Below are 20233 nucleotides of genomic sequence, written 5' to 3'. Positions count from 1 at the left end.
TCCGATTCATATTTAAAACACATGATTCCCCCCCCCCCAAAAAAAGAATCCTTGGAACTGCAGTCCGTCCGTCCGTCCCCAGCTGCAATTCCCAGAACCCTTAACAAACTACTGTACTGTTCCTTGGATTCTTTGCGGTGGGGGGAGGGAAGTCATGTGCCTTAAATGTGCCTTGGAATGTGTGGATCTGCCCTAAATCTCCAGTGTTTCTGAACAATCTTCTCTACTCCCCGTCCCCCACCCCCGGCTGCCTGTGTTTGTGTGTTGTCTGTTGTCTGTGCAAGTGTGAGGTGTCTGCCCGCTGCCAGGTCTAGTCATGGCACTTTGGTCCTGCCCACCTTTAGGTCCAAGTTGTAAATCTTGGGTCCAAACTAAGTCAAATGCGCTAATGGAAAAATTAGTGCAGAGCACACTTGACTTACAGAACATGACTTGCTGAACACAATTTCTCCCTGATGAAGGGAGCAGGGTGGACAGCAGGCGGAGATTCACAGCAGAAGGTGCCATAGCAATCCATTTCGGAAGGACGTTCGACTTCCGAAATGTTTGAATTCCGAGGCGCAGCTTCCGATTGGCTGACAGCTAGGCTTTTTGCGGATCGGTAGCCTGGGTTCCAAGGGACATTTGAAAGCCGGAACACTTACTTCCAGGTTTTCGACATTTGGGAGCCGAAACGTTTGGGAACAGAGTGGTTCGAGAACCGGGGTTCCACTGTAGTGTCAGGAGCCGGCCAGCAATAAAACACCCGGTGCCTGTGAAGTGAACTCTTCCCCCCCCCCAAAGAAACCAAAACAGCATAGGCCTAGTGATAACAGCAACTCTTCCCAGGAGGTCTTGCCCCAGGGAGGCAGTTGCAAGGACTGAATGTCCCTGCCCTCCCACCGCTCTCGAAAGCTTCTCCCCTGGGTCCTACCCCAGCAAGGCTCCTTCACCTTGTCTCTCTTTGTTTCACCCTCTTCATTCCTCTCTCTGTTCTGGCAGACTAGAGGGGAGGGGAGCTGGTCACAGCAGGAGGGGGAGACTCCCTGGCTGCTTCTTCAGCCTTCACTCATCTCTGCCTTTTTTGCATCTCTCCCTCTGGCATTTGCCTGGCTCCTGTGGGGAAGAGCAGAATGTTGGGCTAGGTGGGAATCTTCCATCTGATCCGAGAGGGGCTCTTCAGGCGTTCTTAGGAAGAGCAACAAGGCCTTCTGTGGTCTCCAAATTGCACATCGCCAGGAGGTGTGAGACCACCAGAACCCACATTTCCCCTCAACTAACACGGAGTTGGTCTCCCCAGGTGGGCTAAGCAGACGCCTCATGCCCGGGCGCAGATCTTGTACTACCTGGCTGAGAACCTGGAACTCCGCCGAGCAGAGATTGCATCGTGCCTGGAGGCGTTGGCCGGTGCCGAGAAAGAGGCGGCTCTGCAGGAGGTGGACCTCTGCGTGCAGCGGCTCTTCTACTGGGCGGCGTACTCTGATAAATACGGCGGAGCTGTGCAGGTGCGAACCGGCTTGGCGGGGTCATAGAGCTGAGCACATGCCGTAGGACACTCCCCACCCCTATAGCTTTTGTGGGGCTTGGCTCTACAAGCTTGGAAAGGTTTGGGAGAAGGGCCACAACTCAGCAGGGAAGCATGGGCTTTTTTTTAGGCAGAAGGTCCCAGCTTCAATTTCTGTCCCGTTAAAAGGATCCAGCAGCAGGGGTGGGAAAGGCCTTCATCTGAGATCCTGGATTAGAGAGACAAGAAACCTCCTATATCCCAAGGGATGACGCAGCCCAGACTATGGGTCAGCTGCAGTTCCTTCCAGATGCCGAACAGTTGGATGGGAAGTTTTGCACATATTTTTTGTTTGGGTGACCCTGTGTTTTAGTCTCTATCTTTTAATGAGCACCAAAGGATGTCTGCGCTTAGCCAGACTAAAGAGGAAGGCAGACTTTGGGGAGCGGGCTGGATGGTGGGGGTGTCCACATGGAGCTTCCCTTTGGGGGTAGGTTTTTATCCCCTTTCACAGACTATATTAACCCCCCCAAACCTCACTCACTCAGCGCCTTCTGCTTGCTTCTCTTTTTTTATGCTTTATTGTTCACTGTCACATCTTTACAACACCATCTTATTGTCATCAAATCTAAAACATCACAAAACACATAAAGAATATAACAACTTGCAAACAATAAGTTTCTTCGTGAACATTAGACTTCCCGTCCCTTCCATATATTTTCCTTATTAATAAACTTGATACTTAAACTTGTCCGATTTTTTATTAATGGAATATTACTGCTATTTTTTCTTAACGTATATTATCTACAGAAATTACTCTCTCTGTTGCAGGAAACCTCTTTGTACGGCGCCTCCCTCCTCTTTCGGGAACCTCTCGGTGTCATTGGCATCGCCTGCCCCGATGAACAGCCTCTCCTCGCTTTCGTCAGCTTGCTGGCTCCTGCTGTCGTCCGCGGCAACTGTGTGGTGATGGTCCCCAGCAAGCGGTTCCCGTTACTCGCCCTGGATTTCTACCAGGTATATAATAATAACAATAATTTATTTGTACCCCGCCCATCTGGCTGGGTTTCCCCAGCCACTCTGGGCAGCTTCCAACAAAGATTAAAATACATTAAAATGTCACACATTAAAAACTTCCCTAAACAGGGCTGCCTTCAGGTGTTTTCTAAATGTCAGGTAGTTGTTTATCTCTTTGACATCTGATGGGAGGGCATTCCACAGGGCGGGCGCCACTACCGAGAAGGCCCTCTGCCTGGTTCCCTGTAGCTTCGCTTCTCACAGTGAGGGAACCGCCAGAAGGCCCTCGGCGCTGGACCTCAGTGTCCGGGCAGAACGATGGGGGTGGAGACGCTCCTACAGGTATACTGGGCCGAGGCCGTTTAAGGCTTTAAAGGTCAGCACCAACACTTTGAATTGTGCTCGGAAACGTACTGGGAGCCAATGTAGGTCTTTCAGGACCGGTGTTATATGGTCTCGGTGGCCACTCCCAGTCACCAGTCTAGCTGCTGCATTCTGGATTAGCTGTAGTTTCTGGGTCACTTTCAAAGGTAGCCCCACATAGAGCACATTGCAGTAGTCCAAGCAGGAAATAACTAGAGCATGCACCACTCTGGCGAGACAGCAGGTAGGGTCTCAGCCTGCGTACCAGATGGAGCTGGTAGACAGCTGCCCTGGATACAGAACTGACCTGCGCCTCCATGGACAGCTGTGAGTACAAAATGACTCCCAGGCTGCGCACCTGGTCCTTCAGGGGCACAGTTACCCCATTCAGGACCAGAGAGTCCTCCACACCTGCCCGCCTCCTGTCCCCCCAAAACAGTACTTCTGTCTTGTCAGGATTCAACCTCAATCCATTAGCCGCCATCCATCCTCCAACCACCTCCAGGCACTCACACAGGGCCTTCACCGCCTTCACTGGTTCCGATTTGAAAGAGAGGTAGAGCTGGGTATCATCCACATATTGATGGACACCCAGCCCAAACCCCCTGATGATATCTTCCAGCAGCTTTATGTAGATGTTAAAAATTCTTTCTAGCCTACCTTGTAGATCTGGGTGCAGGGGGTCTTAGTCCCAGAGACCAAATGCAGCCCCCCAGACCTCTCTGCCTGGTCCTTGTGACTTTTTCCAGACCACAGCCCTTACTGCCTCTGCTTAGTACCCTCCTTGAATGTTTTTGCACTGGCTGCTTCATCCACTTTTGTCTCTGGCGCCACCCACCACTGCCATGCGGCCCCTGGAAGGGATTGTGGCCCTCAGGGATGCAGGAGGTCCCATTTGTAGATCAAATACAGTGTATCTGTGTGTCTGCTCCATCCATTCAGATGGTCTTTTAGGCAGTAGTCATTTGTTCTCATTGGATTCATTAGCATTTACCTAAGTGTATAGATCAGGCATCCCCAAACTGCGGTCCTCCAGATGTTTTGGCCTACAACTCCCATGATCCCTAGCTAACAGGACCAGTGGTAGGGTGTCAAGGAGGTTGCTGGCTACCCTCGAGCAATGACACTCCAAACCATCTTGTCTTTAAGACTTTTATTGTGAATATTATTTACAGTGCAAGAGCTTCATGAAAACATGTCTACTCAGTATCATCAGATTCTCCCAATGGCGCTTTTCGGCTCCTCCCCCAGCAGAGTAGTTTGGGGACCCCAAATCTCCACCCCCTGCGTTTGCGAGCTGCTGATTGCCTCAGTTCCGGGGTGAATTTGAAAGAACGCCCCTCTGCTGTTTCCCTGCTAGAAACCTCTGCTGGCCCCTCCTCCCTTGCTGGTATCACAGGCTGTAGGCAGTGCTCCTGGATGCTGCCTGAGCCCTGCCCCACTCCGCTCACTTCCTCCTTCCTGTCTCCTGCCCCTCCTCTGTCGTCAGAGCCGTTCGAAGAACTGGATTTGATGAGGGGTCAAGGGCGTACCCACCACGGGGCAAGTTAGGGCAGCTGCCCTACTCTAGAAGCAGGGCTGGTGGGCAGAGGCGGAGCACAGCCCGGCGGAGCGCGAGTTCGCCATTCCCGCCGCGCCGCGCCGCACCCTCCCTCCAGCTCCCCGGCGCGCCCTCAGGCAAGGCCAAGCGCGGCGGGGAACCAGGGAGTGCGGCGCGGTGGGCGGGAACGCCGAACTCGCGCTCCGCTGGGCTGGGCTCCGCCTCCGCCCACCAGCCCTGCTTCTAGGGAGGGGCACAGCCCAGCGGAGTGCGAGTTCGCCGTTCCCGCCCACTTTGTGGCCCCTCCCTTTCCGTGCCTTGGCCCCTCCCCTTGCCCCCCCTAGTTTTGATCCTGGGTACGCCCATGTGAGGGGTGGCTGTTCCCTGTAAGCCCACCCCCTTACATCGGGGAAGGTGGGAATTGTAGTCCAAAACATCTGGAAGGCCGAAGTTTGGGGATGCCTGGTATAGATCTTAGAACCTTTGATGTGTATGTGCCAAGATAATTCAAACCAGAGTATCCCTGGGGTCTTGCCAGCTGGGATATTTCCAAGTTTTTAAGGGACAGTGTAAGCATAGCTTCTACATGCACCCCCTTTCCTTCCCCTATCTGTCATTAATATGATCCCAAATCTCCACTATAGAGGGGAAGGGTTTAGATTGGCCATGTTGCTCAATTTCATATACTTTGACTTGGAATATGAATCTCAGCAACTCACTGTACCCACACCAGTACACTTCAGTTTTTCTCTGACTTGGGTTTTAATCTGAACCGGGGAAGAATTCAACTCCCCTCCTCCTCGTCCCATTAGCTGGCTTCCATCTTCCTCCTCCTCCAGCTGCTCACCTTGCTGCGGTTCTGGCAGATATTAACCATAGCTTCTGTTGGCTTGGCTTGCTGCATTTGAAGTACAAGATACCAGGAGTCAAGGGCAGGAAGGGGGGGGGAGGAAAGACCGGCCTCCCATCCTCTTCAGTCAGTAGCAGCAACACCTGGGCAAAGTCAGAGGATGCAGGTGGGAGGAAATCAGACCGCATTGCACTTCCAGAGGTGTCATTTTCAGGGCAATGGCATCCGCTTTTTCGTTCAGCTGGACGATGGAGATTTCTCTTTGTCCCATTTGCTTGGGGATTTCTCGCACGGTTCCCTTTTTAAAGAACTTCTGGCAGGAAGAGAGGCAAGTGTGGCTTCTGTGGTCCCCATGAAGGAATGCAAATTCTCCCTCACTTGGGGAAACCCAAAGTCTGCGCTCTGTAAGTTGCATAACTGAAGACGGTTGCAGACATGTACTTGGCGGGGATAATTCAGCTTTTCCGTAGAGGTGCATTTCCTCCCGTTTTGCAAAGAAATGAATAAAAAGGGGGAAATGAAAAAGGTGTTGCTTAGCCACTTCAGTCAAACGTGATTTGCTAACTGGAAGACAGGAGATGAATATAACACCTCTTCGTGAATTTTTCATGTTAGGGGAAAGAAGAAGCTTTCTCAGTTTCCCTTCCCCATCAGCCGCATTCACAAATGGTGGGGCTTTGGGGATGCAGAATGGAGGAAGTTTGAGGAGGTCATGGCACCCTCCCTTCATTTTCCTGCTTGAATAAGCATAATTTTCAAGACTGGAAACGAAAGCTTCCTGTTTTCATCCCTTCTGTTCCTAATGCAGTTGTTTTGTGTTCTAGACTCTTCTCCCATGTACAAAATGCGCCCTAAATGTTGCCTTTATCTTTTTAAATTGGGAGTGTGCAAATTTTATTTGATAGTTTAATACAGATGAAACTCGGGAAATTAGAATCTCGTCGAAAAGTGCATTTATTTCAGCAATGCAACTTACTTTTTTTTTCTTTTAATTTTTACAAATGCTTTCTTTTGGAAATTCCACAGTAATAAAATAAATAGTTACAATAATACAAAAATAAACATTGCTATTACATTTCATTAATTACATTCCATTTATAATTGACCTGCCTAACGACAAATAATTACAATTACAACAAATAAAGGCTTGACATATCTTGCTTTGCATGTCATGCATCTATCTCATATATTGGTTTCACCTTTTAAGTTGCATTACTGAAATAAATGCACTTTTCGACGATTTTCTAATTTTTCGAGCTTCACCTGTATGTTGTAGACCACTTTTGAAGGTTTCTTTCTTAAAAATATAAAGTGGTGTAGAAATGAAATTATTATTATTATTAATAATAATAATACAGAACTTGGCTTCGCAACAGTGCAGCTTGGTGAGGTTAGGCATGTATCACAGATAGTTGTCCAGGGAATGAACTCCTCCAATGAAATAATCCCAGAGGACGGGGGCAGTGTTAGTTGAGGGAATGTGATGAAAGTTTCTATAAAATGTAGGCACAGGGTGAAGAAAGTGGTTTAGGGAAAACCGCTCTTAGAATGACTCAGACACGCAAGAAGGCAGCAGCAGCAGCAGCCTCCAGTGAAACAGATAAGGGGACACTTCAGGGCAGGCAAAAGGAAGTTCCTGTTTACATATTATGGGGTTAATTTGTGGAATTCTCTGTCGGAAGGTAAAAGTGATGGCCGCAGGCGTAGGCAGCTGTTGAAGGAGATTAGACAGTTTCATGGCGGGTGTCAGAGCATCTGTGGTTTTTCAGGGACCATTCAGGTTGCAGCAGCTACAGCATCCAGGACAGGTGTCTGCCCAGCCTCTGCTTAAATATTTCCAGTGAAAAGAGGGGCCATCCTTCCCTGCTAATTATGTGACCATGAAATAAAGCACATAAAGCCCTTTTTGTCTAACGACTTGCTCTTAAATATGCAACAAAAATTATTAATTACAAATATTTGGCTTGATCCAGTTGCGTGTTGGCCAAAGCAGAGAAATGCCGTAGGGAGCCTTGTTTACCTGTCCTTGCCCTTTCCCTCCCAGGTGTACGTACATGCAGATACTGCAGAGAATGAGAGAATTGTGTGTGCCGTCTCTGTTGCCCATTGATGCACCTTAGAAGGGCTAGGCTGTGAATAAGGGAGGTTCACATGGGCTTCTCGTTCCTTTCAGTGCTTCCCTGCCCTGCCTTAGACTCTGGTTCTGTTGAGCCTTATTCAGCTCCTCCTTGTGAGGGGCCCATGCCTTCTTTCTGCTGGATCAAGCCCTATATTTTTTTACAGATTTTGTTTTGAAATTAATATTTTCAGAAATTTCGTGCTTTAAATTTTTTTTTTTGTAAATTTATTTGTAAATGGGTGAAAATAAGGCGCCTAATTGCAACGAGCTGCATCAGGGTGCTAGATTTAATGTTGAGTGCTTTGCATTTAACACTTGTCATTAATAATGTCGAATAAAGAGGGGCCATTCCTTCCACGGCAGCCTCTCCTGAAAGTAGGAATAAATATATCCTAACAACATTCACTGAGGTCGTGCTGGTTTTTTTTTTTACTAAAACTGGGGTGGAGAATATTATTACTAATATCAGTACGTACTACACTGTAAATACATGAATACAAGTCATAAACAAAAGGAAACAAGCTGTTACTTCTGTATGTGGTACTGTTACGTAAAGAGAGACGGCCAACACAAAAACACTTTAGTAGCAAGGGCATACGGTGAATTGGTGATAAGCCAGTTCATGGATAAATAATGATATAGTAGAATAATAGATTTGTAGAGTTGGCCTATCTCGCTGTTAAACAATGATTACAAGTTATTTGCTAGCATCTTAGCAGTTAGATTAAAGAACATCTTACCCAAGATTATACATGAAGACCAGGCGGGCTTCCTTCCCCGATGCTTAATGCAAAATAACATCAGAAACATCATAAATATTTTAGAATATTTAGATATGAGGATTGACAAACCAGCTCTATTGATATCAGTCAACGCTGAAAAAGCGTTCGACAAAATCTCATGGAAATTTATGCAAACTTTGATTCAGCAAATGGGATTTGGAGAACCTTTTGGCAATGGAATCCGAGCCAACACACAAACACTTTAGTAGCAAGGGCATACGGTGAATTGGTGATAAGCCAGTTCATGGATAAATAATGATATAGTAGAATAATAGATTTGTCGAGTTGGAAGGGACCCAAAGTGTCATCTAGTCCAGTCCCCTGCAATATGATTAGTGATCAATTAATTAATAAATATTATTATTGGTACTCTGTCTGTTTACCTGTACTTGGGCATAAGTGTTAAATGAATTGGGCCAGCACAACATCCCATCTGCATTTCACCCATTCATTCATTTTACTTGTGTGCCCTTTTTCCACACAGAAACTCATTCTCAAAGCGGCTTACAACCAAGAAACAGGGGATTAATTTCAAGCAAATCCTATGAAAACAATTTCACAAGAACGCAGGAAAACATAGCAACAATTTCATAACATAGCACAACAGTAGCAATTCCATAATGACCTAGCAAAACAATAGCAAATATAATAACATACAGAAACCACATTCCAATACAATATAACAAGATTACTTAAGCCGTGGTCAAGTGGCTTGCAGGGTGAGAGGGAACCGGCAACAATAGTGTTCCACAATGGAGGCCTTTTCCCACTTCTATTTTTTCCTTTGGGTATGTGGATCAGGATACCGGTCTGATTTGGTGTGAGGATTCGAGTTTCGTTGCATTTTTTTATGTTCTTGATTTCTTCTTCACTGCCCACTTTTGGATTCTGCGGGGGGGGGGGAGAGAGAATCTTGTTTATGAAATGGCGTTTATGAAAGCAGCCAAAGCGGAAACCACGCTCTCGTTGGAACATGTTGTATATGCATTTCCAGAATTTGTCTCACCAAGGATTGCAAAATATAGTGCTGAGCCAGAGTGTTTTGTCCCAATTTAGTCAAGGAATGTGGAAGAGCCTTTCTGTGAGACTCCCCATCTATGTGACCAGGCAAAGCAGAGAGAGAGAAAGAGAGAGAGAGAGAGAGAAGGTCGTATCCAATGCTAGTCTTGCTCAGACCCATTGAAATGAATCGGCATGATTAACTAAGGTTTATGAACTTCAGAAATATCAACAACCTCAGATATGCTGATGACACAACCTTGATGGCAGAAAGTGAGGAGGAATTGAAGAACCTTTTAATGAGGGTGAAAGAGGAGAGCGCAAAATATGGTCTGAAGCTCAGTATCAAAAGATCATGGCCCACTGGTCCCATCACCACCTGGCAAATAGAAGGGGAAGAAATGGAGGCAGTGAGAGATTTTACTTTCTTGGGTTCCATGATCACTGAAGAAGATCAAACCTATCCATTCTGAAGGAAATCAGCCCTGAGTGCTCACTGGAAGGACAGACCCTGAAGCTGAGGCTACAATACTTTGGCCACCTCATGAGAAGAGAAGACTCCCTGGAAAAGACCCTGATGTTGGGAAGGGGACGACAGAGGACGAGATGGTTGGACAGTGTTCTCGAAGCTACCAACATGAGTCTGACCAAAATGCAGGAGGCAGTGGAAGACAGGAGTGCCTGGCGTGCTCTGGTCCATGGGGTCACGAAGAGTCGGACACAACTAAACGACTAAACAACAACAACAACATGAACTTGGGTCTGCTCTGCGTAAGGCAAGAACGCAACCCAGTGGGTTCACCAGGCTGGTTCTAGGAGCATGGTAGAGCAGGAGCTAAAATGATAGCCCTTTGTCTTCATCATGTTTCTAACCCCAGCCTTATTACGTCAGCCTAGAGGAGAGGATGGCACAAGAAACCAGTCAGGTTTAGATTAGGGCTCATAAGAGCAAAATCAACTTATATTACTATATTACCATACTTCTCTAAAGTAAACTTGTTAAACTATCTAGTGTAATAAAAGACCTGGAAGTCACAGCACTGAGTCCCTGCCTGTATAATAAGTTCAAAAAGAAAGCAGCATGTACTACAGCCCTACCTATCCCAAAACTCTCAGCCCCCCTCTTCAGTAACTCTAGGATTTCCATATATCTGGAATTTCCCAGACATAGCCTGAATGCTGCAGTTGGGAGCAGTGCCTGGGCGGAAATCGGTATGGCAACCGAAGTGTAGATTTTGGTGCACGTCCTTAAAAATAGCTCAAACTTTGTTTATCTTGCCAAAAAAGCTCAACAACTTCGGCCAATTTTTTTAAAAAAAGCTCAACTTTGGCCAAAACAACGACAACCCTAAGTAATTCATCATGGATATCATCTGCCTTTGATCTCTGTGTGTTGGTGATTCTGCTTTATCGCCATTGTTTGGTATACTTTTAATATGAAGAGGCACAAGGAATTATAGCTATTAGTGGCTTGAGAAAGAAAAGAGAGTAACTTCCTGAATCTGCAGCACAGAATGATGTTACTTATGTCCATTTGTCAGAGAAACCTAAAACTATTAGCCTTTAAAGTACCACAATCCACATATATAAATTGGGAGGCGAGAGCGGAGCTTACATGACCAGCTTCCTACTTTGCCACACCCCCTCAGGAAAGTAAGGATACTGCAAAACATTTTGTAGTCGGGGCAACCAATGGCTCTTTAGCATAGAAAGCTGTGTAGCTGAAAACATTGAGGATGACAGCTGCAATGGCAACTGGTTTGAGAACAGGCAGAAAGACCAAATGCATCTTATCCCAAGGAGAGACAGGGAGTTTTTCCAATTCCCTGCACAGACTCTTCAAGAGGTTCTTGTCAGCAATGCAATCTCCTTTTCGTCATGGATGCACGAATGTATCACTACGTAGTTTGAAATTATCTGTTACTGTCAATCTTTAAACCACTAGGATTAATTCAACGACTCAACGGGGAAATCAGTCTTCTCCTTGTCAAGAACTTGGGGCCTTTTGAGCAGCAGGTGTTCAGAATCATAAACAAGCTGTAACTCCCTCTCAATTATTTTTTAAAAATCTATTTGTACTACAGGCAACTCCCCATTTATGCGGGGGTTACGTTCCGGGCCTCCATGCGTGCCAGTGAAATGCACATAAATGGGAAGCACCTAGTGGCTCGCGAGAAGACCCTCTCTGGAACCCGAAGAGGACATCTTTGGAACTCCAGGGAGGGTCTCCTTGTAAGCCACAAGGACTCTCCAAACTTAATCAAGTTTATAATACCGGCAGCTCAACAGGTAATAGTGAAGAATCCAAAGATGGCTGGCTGCTTAATCCCAAATCAGTGGTATTGGGAATTATGGCAAAGAGCAATTGTTGGAACACAGCATTCATTCAATCAAGGACGTGGCAAATAATCTAGATTTTTACATTTTATGGCATGGCTTCATAACCTACTAAGTGTGAGGAACCTCTCAGGTGTTGCTAAAGTGCTGCTTCCATCAGCCTTGGCCACTGACCATGCTTGCTGGGGGTGATGGGATTTGTAGTTCGACATCTAGCAGGCCAAATGTTCCCCACACATGAACTACACAAGGGAGAAAGGACTATCAAATCCCTTATAAAACCTTTATTTGACTGCGGAAGTCCATCTGGAAGAGTAATTGCCTATCTGCACAGTGCGGACACAAATTGTACAGAAAGGATGTCAGGCAAAGGCAAGATGAGAAAGAGAAATGAACACAGAACTTAAAACTATTGCTATATATTGCTGCGTAAAAAAGCCTCTAAGCCAGGTGTAGGCAAACTTGGGCCTCCAGATTTTTTTTGAGACTACAATTCCCATCATCCCTGACCGCTGGTCTTGTTAGCTAGGGATGATGGGAGTTGTAGTCCCAAAACATCTGGAGGGCTGAGTTTGCCTATGCCTGCTCTAAGCAATGGCTTGCAGCTTTCTGTTCTCTGTGGTTTGGTGTTCATTTTTATTACTCTAATAATAAAAAAATGTGTTTATACAAAAATCTGGGAGGGAGTTGCAATTTTCCCCTTGAGAGAACTAAAGGCTTATAATAACAAGTGATTTCAAAATTACGCAGTGACTAATTCATAAATCACTGTCACAAAAAGCTTGTAAAATTGCTGGTAGAAACCCTTTGGGATTCTCTTCCTCTCTTATCCCACTTTAACAGTCATGGCTCCCCACCCTTCAAAAAACAATAATAAATCCTGGAACTGTGGTTTTGTGAAGGGTCTTCTAGCAATTCTGAGCACCCGGAACAAACTACAGTTCCCATGATTCTTCACAGAAAGACAATTGTTAAAATGATACAAGTGTGCTTTAAATATAGCCCAGGTTTCCTTTACTGCTGCCTGGTAAGGAAAATGCTGTGATTTTCCCATGAAAGAACATGTAGCTGTCATTATTCTGAAGCAAGAGCCGTCTGCAATGTTCAGGCACTGAATCCCCAACTTCTTTTACATGGAATGAAAAGGAGCACACACATATCTGTGGGAGTTTGTGCTTCTGGAGGGGATGCTGTTTGCCCAGTAGTGCAGTGTCTGGGTTTTCGGTTTTCAGTTTTGTATATTTTCTGACAGATGGCTAAGTGGAGACAGCTGGTAACATGCAGTTGAAAGTCAATGCCCCATATTTCTCAGTGCTATTCTTTTCCCAAACAAGATCTGAAAAGTTACTGTATTCCTCACATGTCGATACACATTCTGCACAGTCCATTCTGTATCTCTTCCGTGGCACACCTGAAGTATTCCAGCATGTTGTGGATCTCTCCCAGTAGTCCTCTGGGACCCAAATGGGACAAAAAAGTGTGCAATTTAGAACTTCAAACTCTCACACCAACCAAGTTTAAAAAGAAGATCTTAGAGCTGTAGCCTAACAAAAGAAATTTCAGGTTACAGGTAGGTAGCCGTGTTGGTCTGGGTCGAAGTAAAATAAAAAAATTCCTTCAGTAGCACCTTAAAGACCAACTAAGTTTTTATTTTGGTATGAGCTTTCGTGTGCATGCACACTTCTTCAGATACACTTCTTCAGGTATCTGAAGAAGTGTGCATGCACACGAAAGCTCATACCAAAATAAAAACTTAGTTGGTCTTTAAGGTGCTACTGAAGGAATTTTTTTATTTTAAAAGAAATTTCAGGCGATTTTGTATAGAAACCAAGTTCAAGGGGATTATTGCATTATTTAAACAAAAACAAAAACCAGAGATTACATAATCCTTGGTGTGTTACCAATAAACCCATATTTTAAAATGTATTTCCAGTTTGCCTTATAGCCTATATGGGACCTTTGAAGTCTTGCCTCCAAGATTTATTTTGGTGCAGACCAGTATAATGGTGTAGTCAGGAAATACAGTAGTTGCAGAGGCAATACAGGGCGCAGTTATTAATTGAACAAAACAACTGTGTTAGCAGGTCTCATCCCAGGCTCTAGTCATGTGACCAGAATTCTCTAGGGGTTCGTCTTAAAGTGCCAGTCACCTTTGCAACAAATGGCATCCATCTCTTCTCTATCAGGTACTAGACACTTCGGACGTCCCTGGTGGAGTGGTGAACATCATCTCTGGCAACCGGGACCATTTGAGCCGGGCCTTAGCCGAACACCAAGATGTGCAAGCTGTATGGTACTTTGGCTCTAAGGAGGTGAGTATCCCTTGCAAATACTGCAGCAATCAAATGAAGTATCCCTGGAAGGAAAAAAAAAGCAGAATATGCTACCAGGACAGAGCTGAGCTTCCTGAGAATCTCTGCTTTCGTTCTGTATAAATAAAGCAAGTTCCAGGTCCTTACATATGCAATAGTACACCTTCTTCTCTCAGGGAAATGAAGTCATCATCAAGGCTGTCTGTACTTATTTCTGCACCATGAAGAGGTGAATTCTGTGACCTGTGTAAAAGCACACATGCATGGTTTCTCACGTTGCATGAACCTCTGCATTTTTAGTATAAAGGAGCAATATTGGAGTGGTATTAGCACATGTTCAATCGCTGGCATCTACTGGGTTAGAAAACACCCCGTACCTTGCATGGCTGTTGCCAGTCTGTGTAGACATTGCTGAGCTAGATGGACTTGATATCCTGTGGCCTCACAATGCAACATACAAACAAGACTTTGCAAAGTATAAAGGTAGAATAGCCACAGCAGCAAACACACAGAAAAATTAAGAAGCTGCTCTGTGATGCCCTAGCTGGCCAGTTAGCTCAGTTGGTTAGAGCATGGTGCTGATAACGCCAAGGTTGCAGGTTCGATCCCTGTATAGAACAGTTGCATATTCCTGCATTGGAGGACTAGATGTTCCTCGGGGTCCCCTTCCAACTTTAGGATTCTGTGATCTTCATTAAAGGTAGCATTGAAGAAGGTCTCCAACGCTCACCAACACTGGGGCAAGGTACGAATCAATAGGTTCCAAAGTTCTGGGGCCACCACCAGTTTTGTGTGTGCAGGTCAACCTAACTGATATTTTGAGGGAGAAACTCAAGACCCACCAAAGCAGAATTTAGGCTGGTGCAGGACTATATGAGTGAAAATGGTCCTTTAAATAACTGCCCCAAGCTCTTTAGGACTCTGAACCTTTAAAGGAAGCTTTGCCAGCAGCCAGCATAGCTTCAGGGTTATGTTTCAGACATCTGGCTTCCCCCAGCATCCAGCAGGCCGAATTCTGTTCTAAGCCCATGCGAAAATACTGGTTTATAGAAGGTAGAAAAGTCAGGGGTTACCTTGGAGTGAATGTCTTGAATACTTTTCTATATATAGCTGACAGACAATGAATTTGAAGTTACCCCTTACTTTTTGCCATTCTTTTTTTGCTTTGTATACTTTTTATTTCCTTATTTTATTTCCCTTTTCACAAGGTTTAAACCTTTTCTTCCTCTTTCTTTATCCTTACTTGTTTTTAAGAAAAAGGATATTGTTTTAGAAAAGGATATTTTGCACTAAATTTTGTGTGTGTGGACTTAATAATAATAGAGCCAGCCCCAGGTGAAGTCCATTCCAGTAGCCTAGTTTTGGAGCTAACCAGTCTGGCCCAGCCTTCTTCTGCTCCAGCTGCAATGGTCTGACTGACCCCCAAAGGCTCACTCCTCCATTGTCTTCTAAGACAGACGTGTGCCAACAAAAATAGGGCACGGATGACTAAGAGCAAGTCCAACTGCTCCAGATAGGGCTGCGACTGGTGTACAAGCGAACTAATATCAGCGTACTGGAAGAAGCAAAGATCACCAGCGTTAAAGCAATGATTCTTCAACATCAACTTCGTTGGACTGGTCATGTGCGGATGCCTGATCGTCTTCCAAAGCAACTACTCTATTCCGAATTTTTTATGTGCTGTGAACCACCTTGATATATATACAATGAAAGCACAGATTATAATATTTCAAATTAATTATTATTTTTTATCATTTAGTGGACGTTATTAGTTGCTTGTTACTTTAAAGGTTGCCAAGTGATTTACAGTGGTACCTCTACTTACGGATTTAATGTGTTCCGAACACACATTTGTAAGTCGAAAAAAATTGCAAGTCAAATCCCATAGGAATGCATTGGGAGAAAAAATTCGTAAGTCAAAGCAACCCTATCTAAAAATTCGTAAGTAGAAAAAATCCTATCTAAACCGCATCCAAGATGGCGGACAGAGCTCCGTTCGTAAGTAGAAACATTCGTAAGTAGAGTTATTTGTAAGTAGAGGTACCACTGTATGTTTAATAATACGTGAATAGGCCCAAGGCTAAGGCCTAAGACTGCACACAGCAGTCTTGACAAACTGCCGACCCCCATGACCGTGATGGGGCACACTGCTGATGCTATGGGCCCCATTTAGGGGTTTGTGACCCTCACCAGGTAGATCACTGTTCATAGAGCATGATGCTAAGGCCTGTCAAGACAGCGGGACTGAGCATATACATGAGAATATTTCCCAGAAGCCTCTGCAGTGGGCATGAGTTCCACATGATAGATAAGTCAATTGGGGGCAGAAATGACCCCGGAAGATCAAGAACTTTTTTAAAAACAAAAACCTCTGCCCGAGATCAATGAAGGTACCCCTTAACTTGGAAGAGTTCCAATTCCTCTGCTTTATTTTGTTTTTACTTCCCCTTCTGCCTAGGGTTCTGCACTTGTTGAATGGGCCTCGGCTGGGAACCTGAAGAGGACCTGGGTGAATTATGGAGCGGAGGAGCGTTGCTGGGCTGACCCACAAGAGGGGGCTGGGGAAGAGTTTCTCTACCAGGCCACACAGTGTAAAAGTGTTTGGATGCCCATGGGTGATATATTTGCCAACTGAGCCTCCGGATCAGTGGGGCTGAACTGAAAAGCAATCAGGGTTGGGAAACATTGAGATTGAAAATAAAGATCGTTTGGTAGTTTTTTATATATATAAGAAAACCCCTCTGCTGTGGAAATGTTTCTATATTTATAGCTGGTTGAATCTGTTCCTTATCCAGGAGAATCAATGGTTGCCATCTTCCCTTGTCCCATTCAAAAAGGACCACTCCCTTCCAATGAAACCAGCCCCCTGCCATGTAGGGATTAGATCAAGGGTTCAGAACTGGATGTGGGCCAAATCCTTATCTCCCCTCCGCCAATCCCTGCAGACTAGGCAAGGGTGCTCACCTGTCAGCCATGAATATCATAGAGACGTCAGGCAACTCATTTTTGCTCCATGTGATGCTCTGAAGCCCTGACAATCGGGTGACGGCAGGTTGGTGTGGCTTGGCCAAAGGAGCTTCACAGGCCAGAGGTCCCCCCCCCCCGGCCCTGCAGTAGTTAAACCAGGGATGGGGAACCTGTGGCACTCCAGATGTTGCTAGACTAGCATGGCTGATGGTCAGAGGGTGGGAGTTTTAGTACTGCATCTGGAAGTGCCACAGGTTCCCCACCCGAGTTAGGCAGATCTCCGTTGAGTGTGGTTAGGAAGCCCCTTTTCCCCTTGCAGAGCTACAGTTCCCAGAGTGGTTTAATGACCAATCCCTCTTCACAAGGAACCTTGCGGGGGCAGCCCATCTACCCATCACCTGACATCATTGTGATGTCAAGGGATGCTGCACTTGGAAGCCCCGCTTGTTGGGACTTCAAAGCGCAGAGAGCAGCGCTGTTGCAAAGCTCACAAACAACCACACCTTTAACCTTCTGGTTTTTCAGAGGTCGAAAGGAGCAGTACAAAGGTGTTTCAGAGCATTGGATAGCGAACTGTTCTCCCCACCCCACCACTCCTTGAGCAAGGCACTCTCCCACTGCCCATTGTTTTTTTCATATTTTCAAATTGCCAGCTGAAAAGGAAAACGGAGAACCAAACTTGGGCTGGGAAAATGAAAAGGGGGGGGATTGCCACATCATTCTTCCCCTGAGCCAAGATTTAAGTGTTCCTTGGTATTGGTGGGGAACCCTGTTGTCCGACTCAATCTCCTCCTTCGGCATGGCACTGCTCACAATCTGGGGCTCATTCTGCTCCTGTTCTCATTTGCAGAGTCCCTGATCAATTTTGGAGCCTGATTGGGGGGGGGGAGCACCCCACTGTTGAGGTTTTCCAATGCTTCACCATTGGGGTGGGAGATGATAGTGATGTGATATTAATCAGAAGAAATTCCTTCAGTAGCACCTTAAAGACCAACTAAGTTTTTATTTTGGTATGAGCTTTCGTGTGCATGCACACTTCTTCAGATACTGCATGCACACGAAAGCTCATACCAAAATAAAAACTTAGTTGGTCTTTAAGGTGCTACTGAAGGAATTTTTTTTTATTTTACTTCGACCCAGACCAACACGGCTCCCTACCTGTAACCATTAATCAGAAGAGGCTGTGATATTTTCAAACACTGGTTCTGAAGAGATAAAGGTCAGGAGGATGGTGGGTTGAGGTGGGGAAAAACAGTTCTGAGAGGCGTTCTTTGTGAGTCAGAAATGGAAAGTCACTCGTCTTTTTTTTGCAGCCTGTGTTGAGGTCTCATGCAAAGGTTTGGTGAGGAGAGAGGGGAGGGGCATGCAGTGGTTAGGCCATTAGGCTTAAAGGTGAGAGGCCTGGGTGTAAATCTCCCACTCAGCCATGAAACTCATTGGAACATCGTACGCAAGTTGTCACTTATCTGCCTGACCTACTGCGGTTGGAGGGAGGCAGTAATTCTTCTGAATATCAGTTTCTGGAAACCACAGGAGGAGAGGGTGCTCTTGGGTCCTGCTTGCAGGTGTCCCCAGGCATCTGGTTGGCCACTGTGGGAGTAGGATGTGGGACTAGATTGGTTACTGGCCTGATCCAGCAGCCTCTTCTTATGTTTGTTATGATGGGGTTCTTGTGGGGATAAGACTGGACATAAAATGATGCAGTCCATGAGCTCCTTAGAGGGTGAGATACAAACGGTAATGTAAGTAATTGAATCTAGCACAACTGTTAGAAACTTGGATGCCTAAGGTTGGAAAAGCATCCAGTTTGGAAGACCGGAGGGATCCTACACGCAACTGTTGCCGCAACTGACCTTAATAGATTGGAGAACTGAGCCAAAACATATCAAAATGAATTTCAACAGGGACAAAAGAACCAGGTGCACATATATAATAGCGATACTTTGTTGAGCGGATAATCCCCTTCCCCCTAAAATTTTGCCAGCCCCCCCCCCAAAAGAAACAGAACTAAACCCCACTCGGGGGTCCCTTCCAACTCTAGAATTCTGTGATTCTTCTGTCATGAGCTGAGTGTGACTGGAAATGTGTGTGTGTGTGTGTGTACTGTATATGTATAACTGTATTCTGAGAAAATGCAGAATACCAATGAGAGGGCCTCTTGGGAAGGGGCTCGGGGCTCTACTAGCAACTTATGTGGATGGATGTCAGTGCAATATCTGTGTTGTTGTGTTGTTTAGTCGTTTAGTCATGTCCGACTCTTCGTGACCCCATGGACCATAGCACGCCAGGCACTCCTGTCTTCCACTGCCTCCCGCAGTTTGGTCAAACTCATTTTCGTAGCTTCCAGAACACTGTCCAACCATCTCGTCCTCTTTCCCAACATCAGGGTCTTTTCCAAAGATTCTTCTCTTCTCATGAGGTGGCCAAAGTATTGGAGCCTCAGCTTCAGGATCTGTCCTTCCAGTGAGCACTGCCTCCTCCCACAGATATTGCACTCAGAGTGCTCACTGAGTGCAATATCTGTGGGAGGAGGCAATTATGAATTTTAGCAATAAAAATATAGTATACTTTTATGTGTCAAATCAGCAGAATTTCCATTTCACAGCTATCCAGCAGGTCTACAAAAGCCAACTCAAGCTGAATTTGTTGTGGTGGTGGAAGCAGTGCCATAACTACTGGGGGAGGGGGGCTAGCTGGTTTTTTTGCCCCAGATGAAGCCGGGGGGGGGGGACACACACCATTCAGGCCCCCTGCCTATGTGTGCATGTACACAAATGTGTGTGCCAAACTGGGCCTTTGACCCAGGTGAAATAAAGTCTACTTTCGCCCCTGGATGGAAGCGGTGCTTCTAAATAACAGGAATATAATATTACACCAGGGCAAATTTTCTAAGTGCCTGTCCATAGCTTGGCTTAATGTGGATTGTAAACCCCTTGTGCCTCCTTTAATTATGGATAAGAAACCATGATATATTTTTTTAAGTGTCCCTGAATTCATTGAAAAATATCTTGTAACCATCTACATACCCGGTAAGTGTTAACCAGCCAGAACAGCTGTGTTTTCAGCTATATACCTATGATCAATATTCCACTGTGTTGGGCTTTCTTTAAAGTTGGACTTTCCGAGCACTGCTGGGGTGTGAGATTCTGAACAGGGAAAACATGGAAGGAACATCTTTTTGAGCACAGCTTGCAGGTGTGAGAAGAGAGGGTGACTAAAATGGGGCAATTTCCACAGAGTAGAAGCAGCCTGGGACTTGGCTCTGCAGTGGATGGGACCAAAATTAGTGGGAATCTTGAGAGTGAAAGTGACCAAGTTATGCTGGGATTTGTAACGTTATGTAAACCTCAGATTTCAGTTGATTTTAATGAGCTCCGATAAATGATTATCAGGATGATTCCCATGGCTTGATAATCCTGGTTGGCAGCACAGAGTCCACAACAAGCAGGAGAAACTCAAAAAGG

The 20233-nt window shown here is 45.6% G+C and overlaps 1 protein-coding gene, 1 long non-coding RNA gene and 1 other non-coding gene across 4 annotated transcripts in view; 2 read left to right on the top strand and 1 right to left on the bottom strand.

Moving 5' to 3' along the window:
* The window catches only part of ALDH16A1 (aldehyde dehydrogenase 16 family member A1), a 45042-nt gene extending 28504 nt beyond the window's left edge, over positions 1 to 16538 (top strand). For both annotated transcript variants that reach the window (XM_088655959.1, XM_035134259.3), the window contains 4 exons: positions 1280 to 1484; positions 2315 to 2500; positions 13677 to 13802; positions 16261 to 16538. In XM_088655959.1, coding sequence (XP_088512085.1) covers positions 1280 to 1484; positions 2315 to 2500; positions 13677 to 13802; positions 16261 to 16437 — 694 coding nt within the window. In that variant the 3' untranslated portion in view covers positions 16438 to 16538. The remainder of the gene's footprint in view (positions 1 to 1279; positions 1485 to 2314; positions 2501 to 13676; positions 13803 to 16260) is intronic.
* The window catches only part of LOC118094184 (uncharacterized), a 30415-nt gene continuing 17960 nt past the window's right edge, over positions 7779 to 20233 (bottom strand). The window contains exons 2-5 of the long non-coding RNA XR_004693736.3: positions 13950 to 14045; positions 13641 to 13846; positions 12851 to 12943; positions 7779 to 9042 (exon numbers count right to left, since the gene is read on the bottom strand). This is a non-coding gene — a long non-coding RNA (uncharacterized LOC118094184). The remainder of the gene's footprint in view (positions 9043 to 12850; positions 12944 to 13640; positions 13847 to 13949; positions 14046 to 20233) is intronic.
* On the top strand, positions 14350 to 14422 carry TRNAI-GAU (transfer RNA isoleucine (anticodon GAU)). Its single transcript has one exon. It is a non-coding gene; the product is annotated as a tRNA-Ile (tRNA).

Source organism: Zootoca vivipara, chromosome 12 (genome assembly GCF_965207765.1).
Source record: "Zootoca vivipara chromosome 12, rZooViv2.hap1.1, whole genome shotgun sequence".
Lineage (NCBI taxonomy): Eukaryota > Metazoa > Chordata > Lepidosauria > Squamata > Lacertidae > Zootoca > Zootoca vivipara.
The sequence above is the reverse complement of the archived record's forward strand: the minus strand, read 5'-3'. Positions and strand labels throughout refer to the sequence as shown.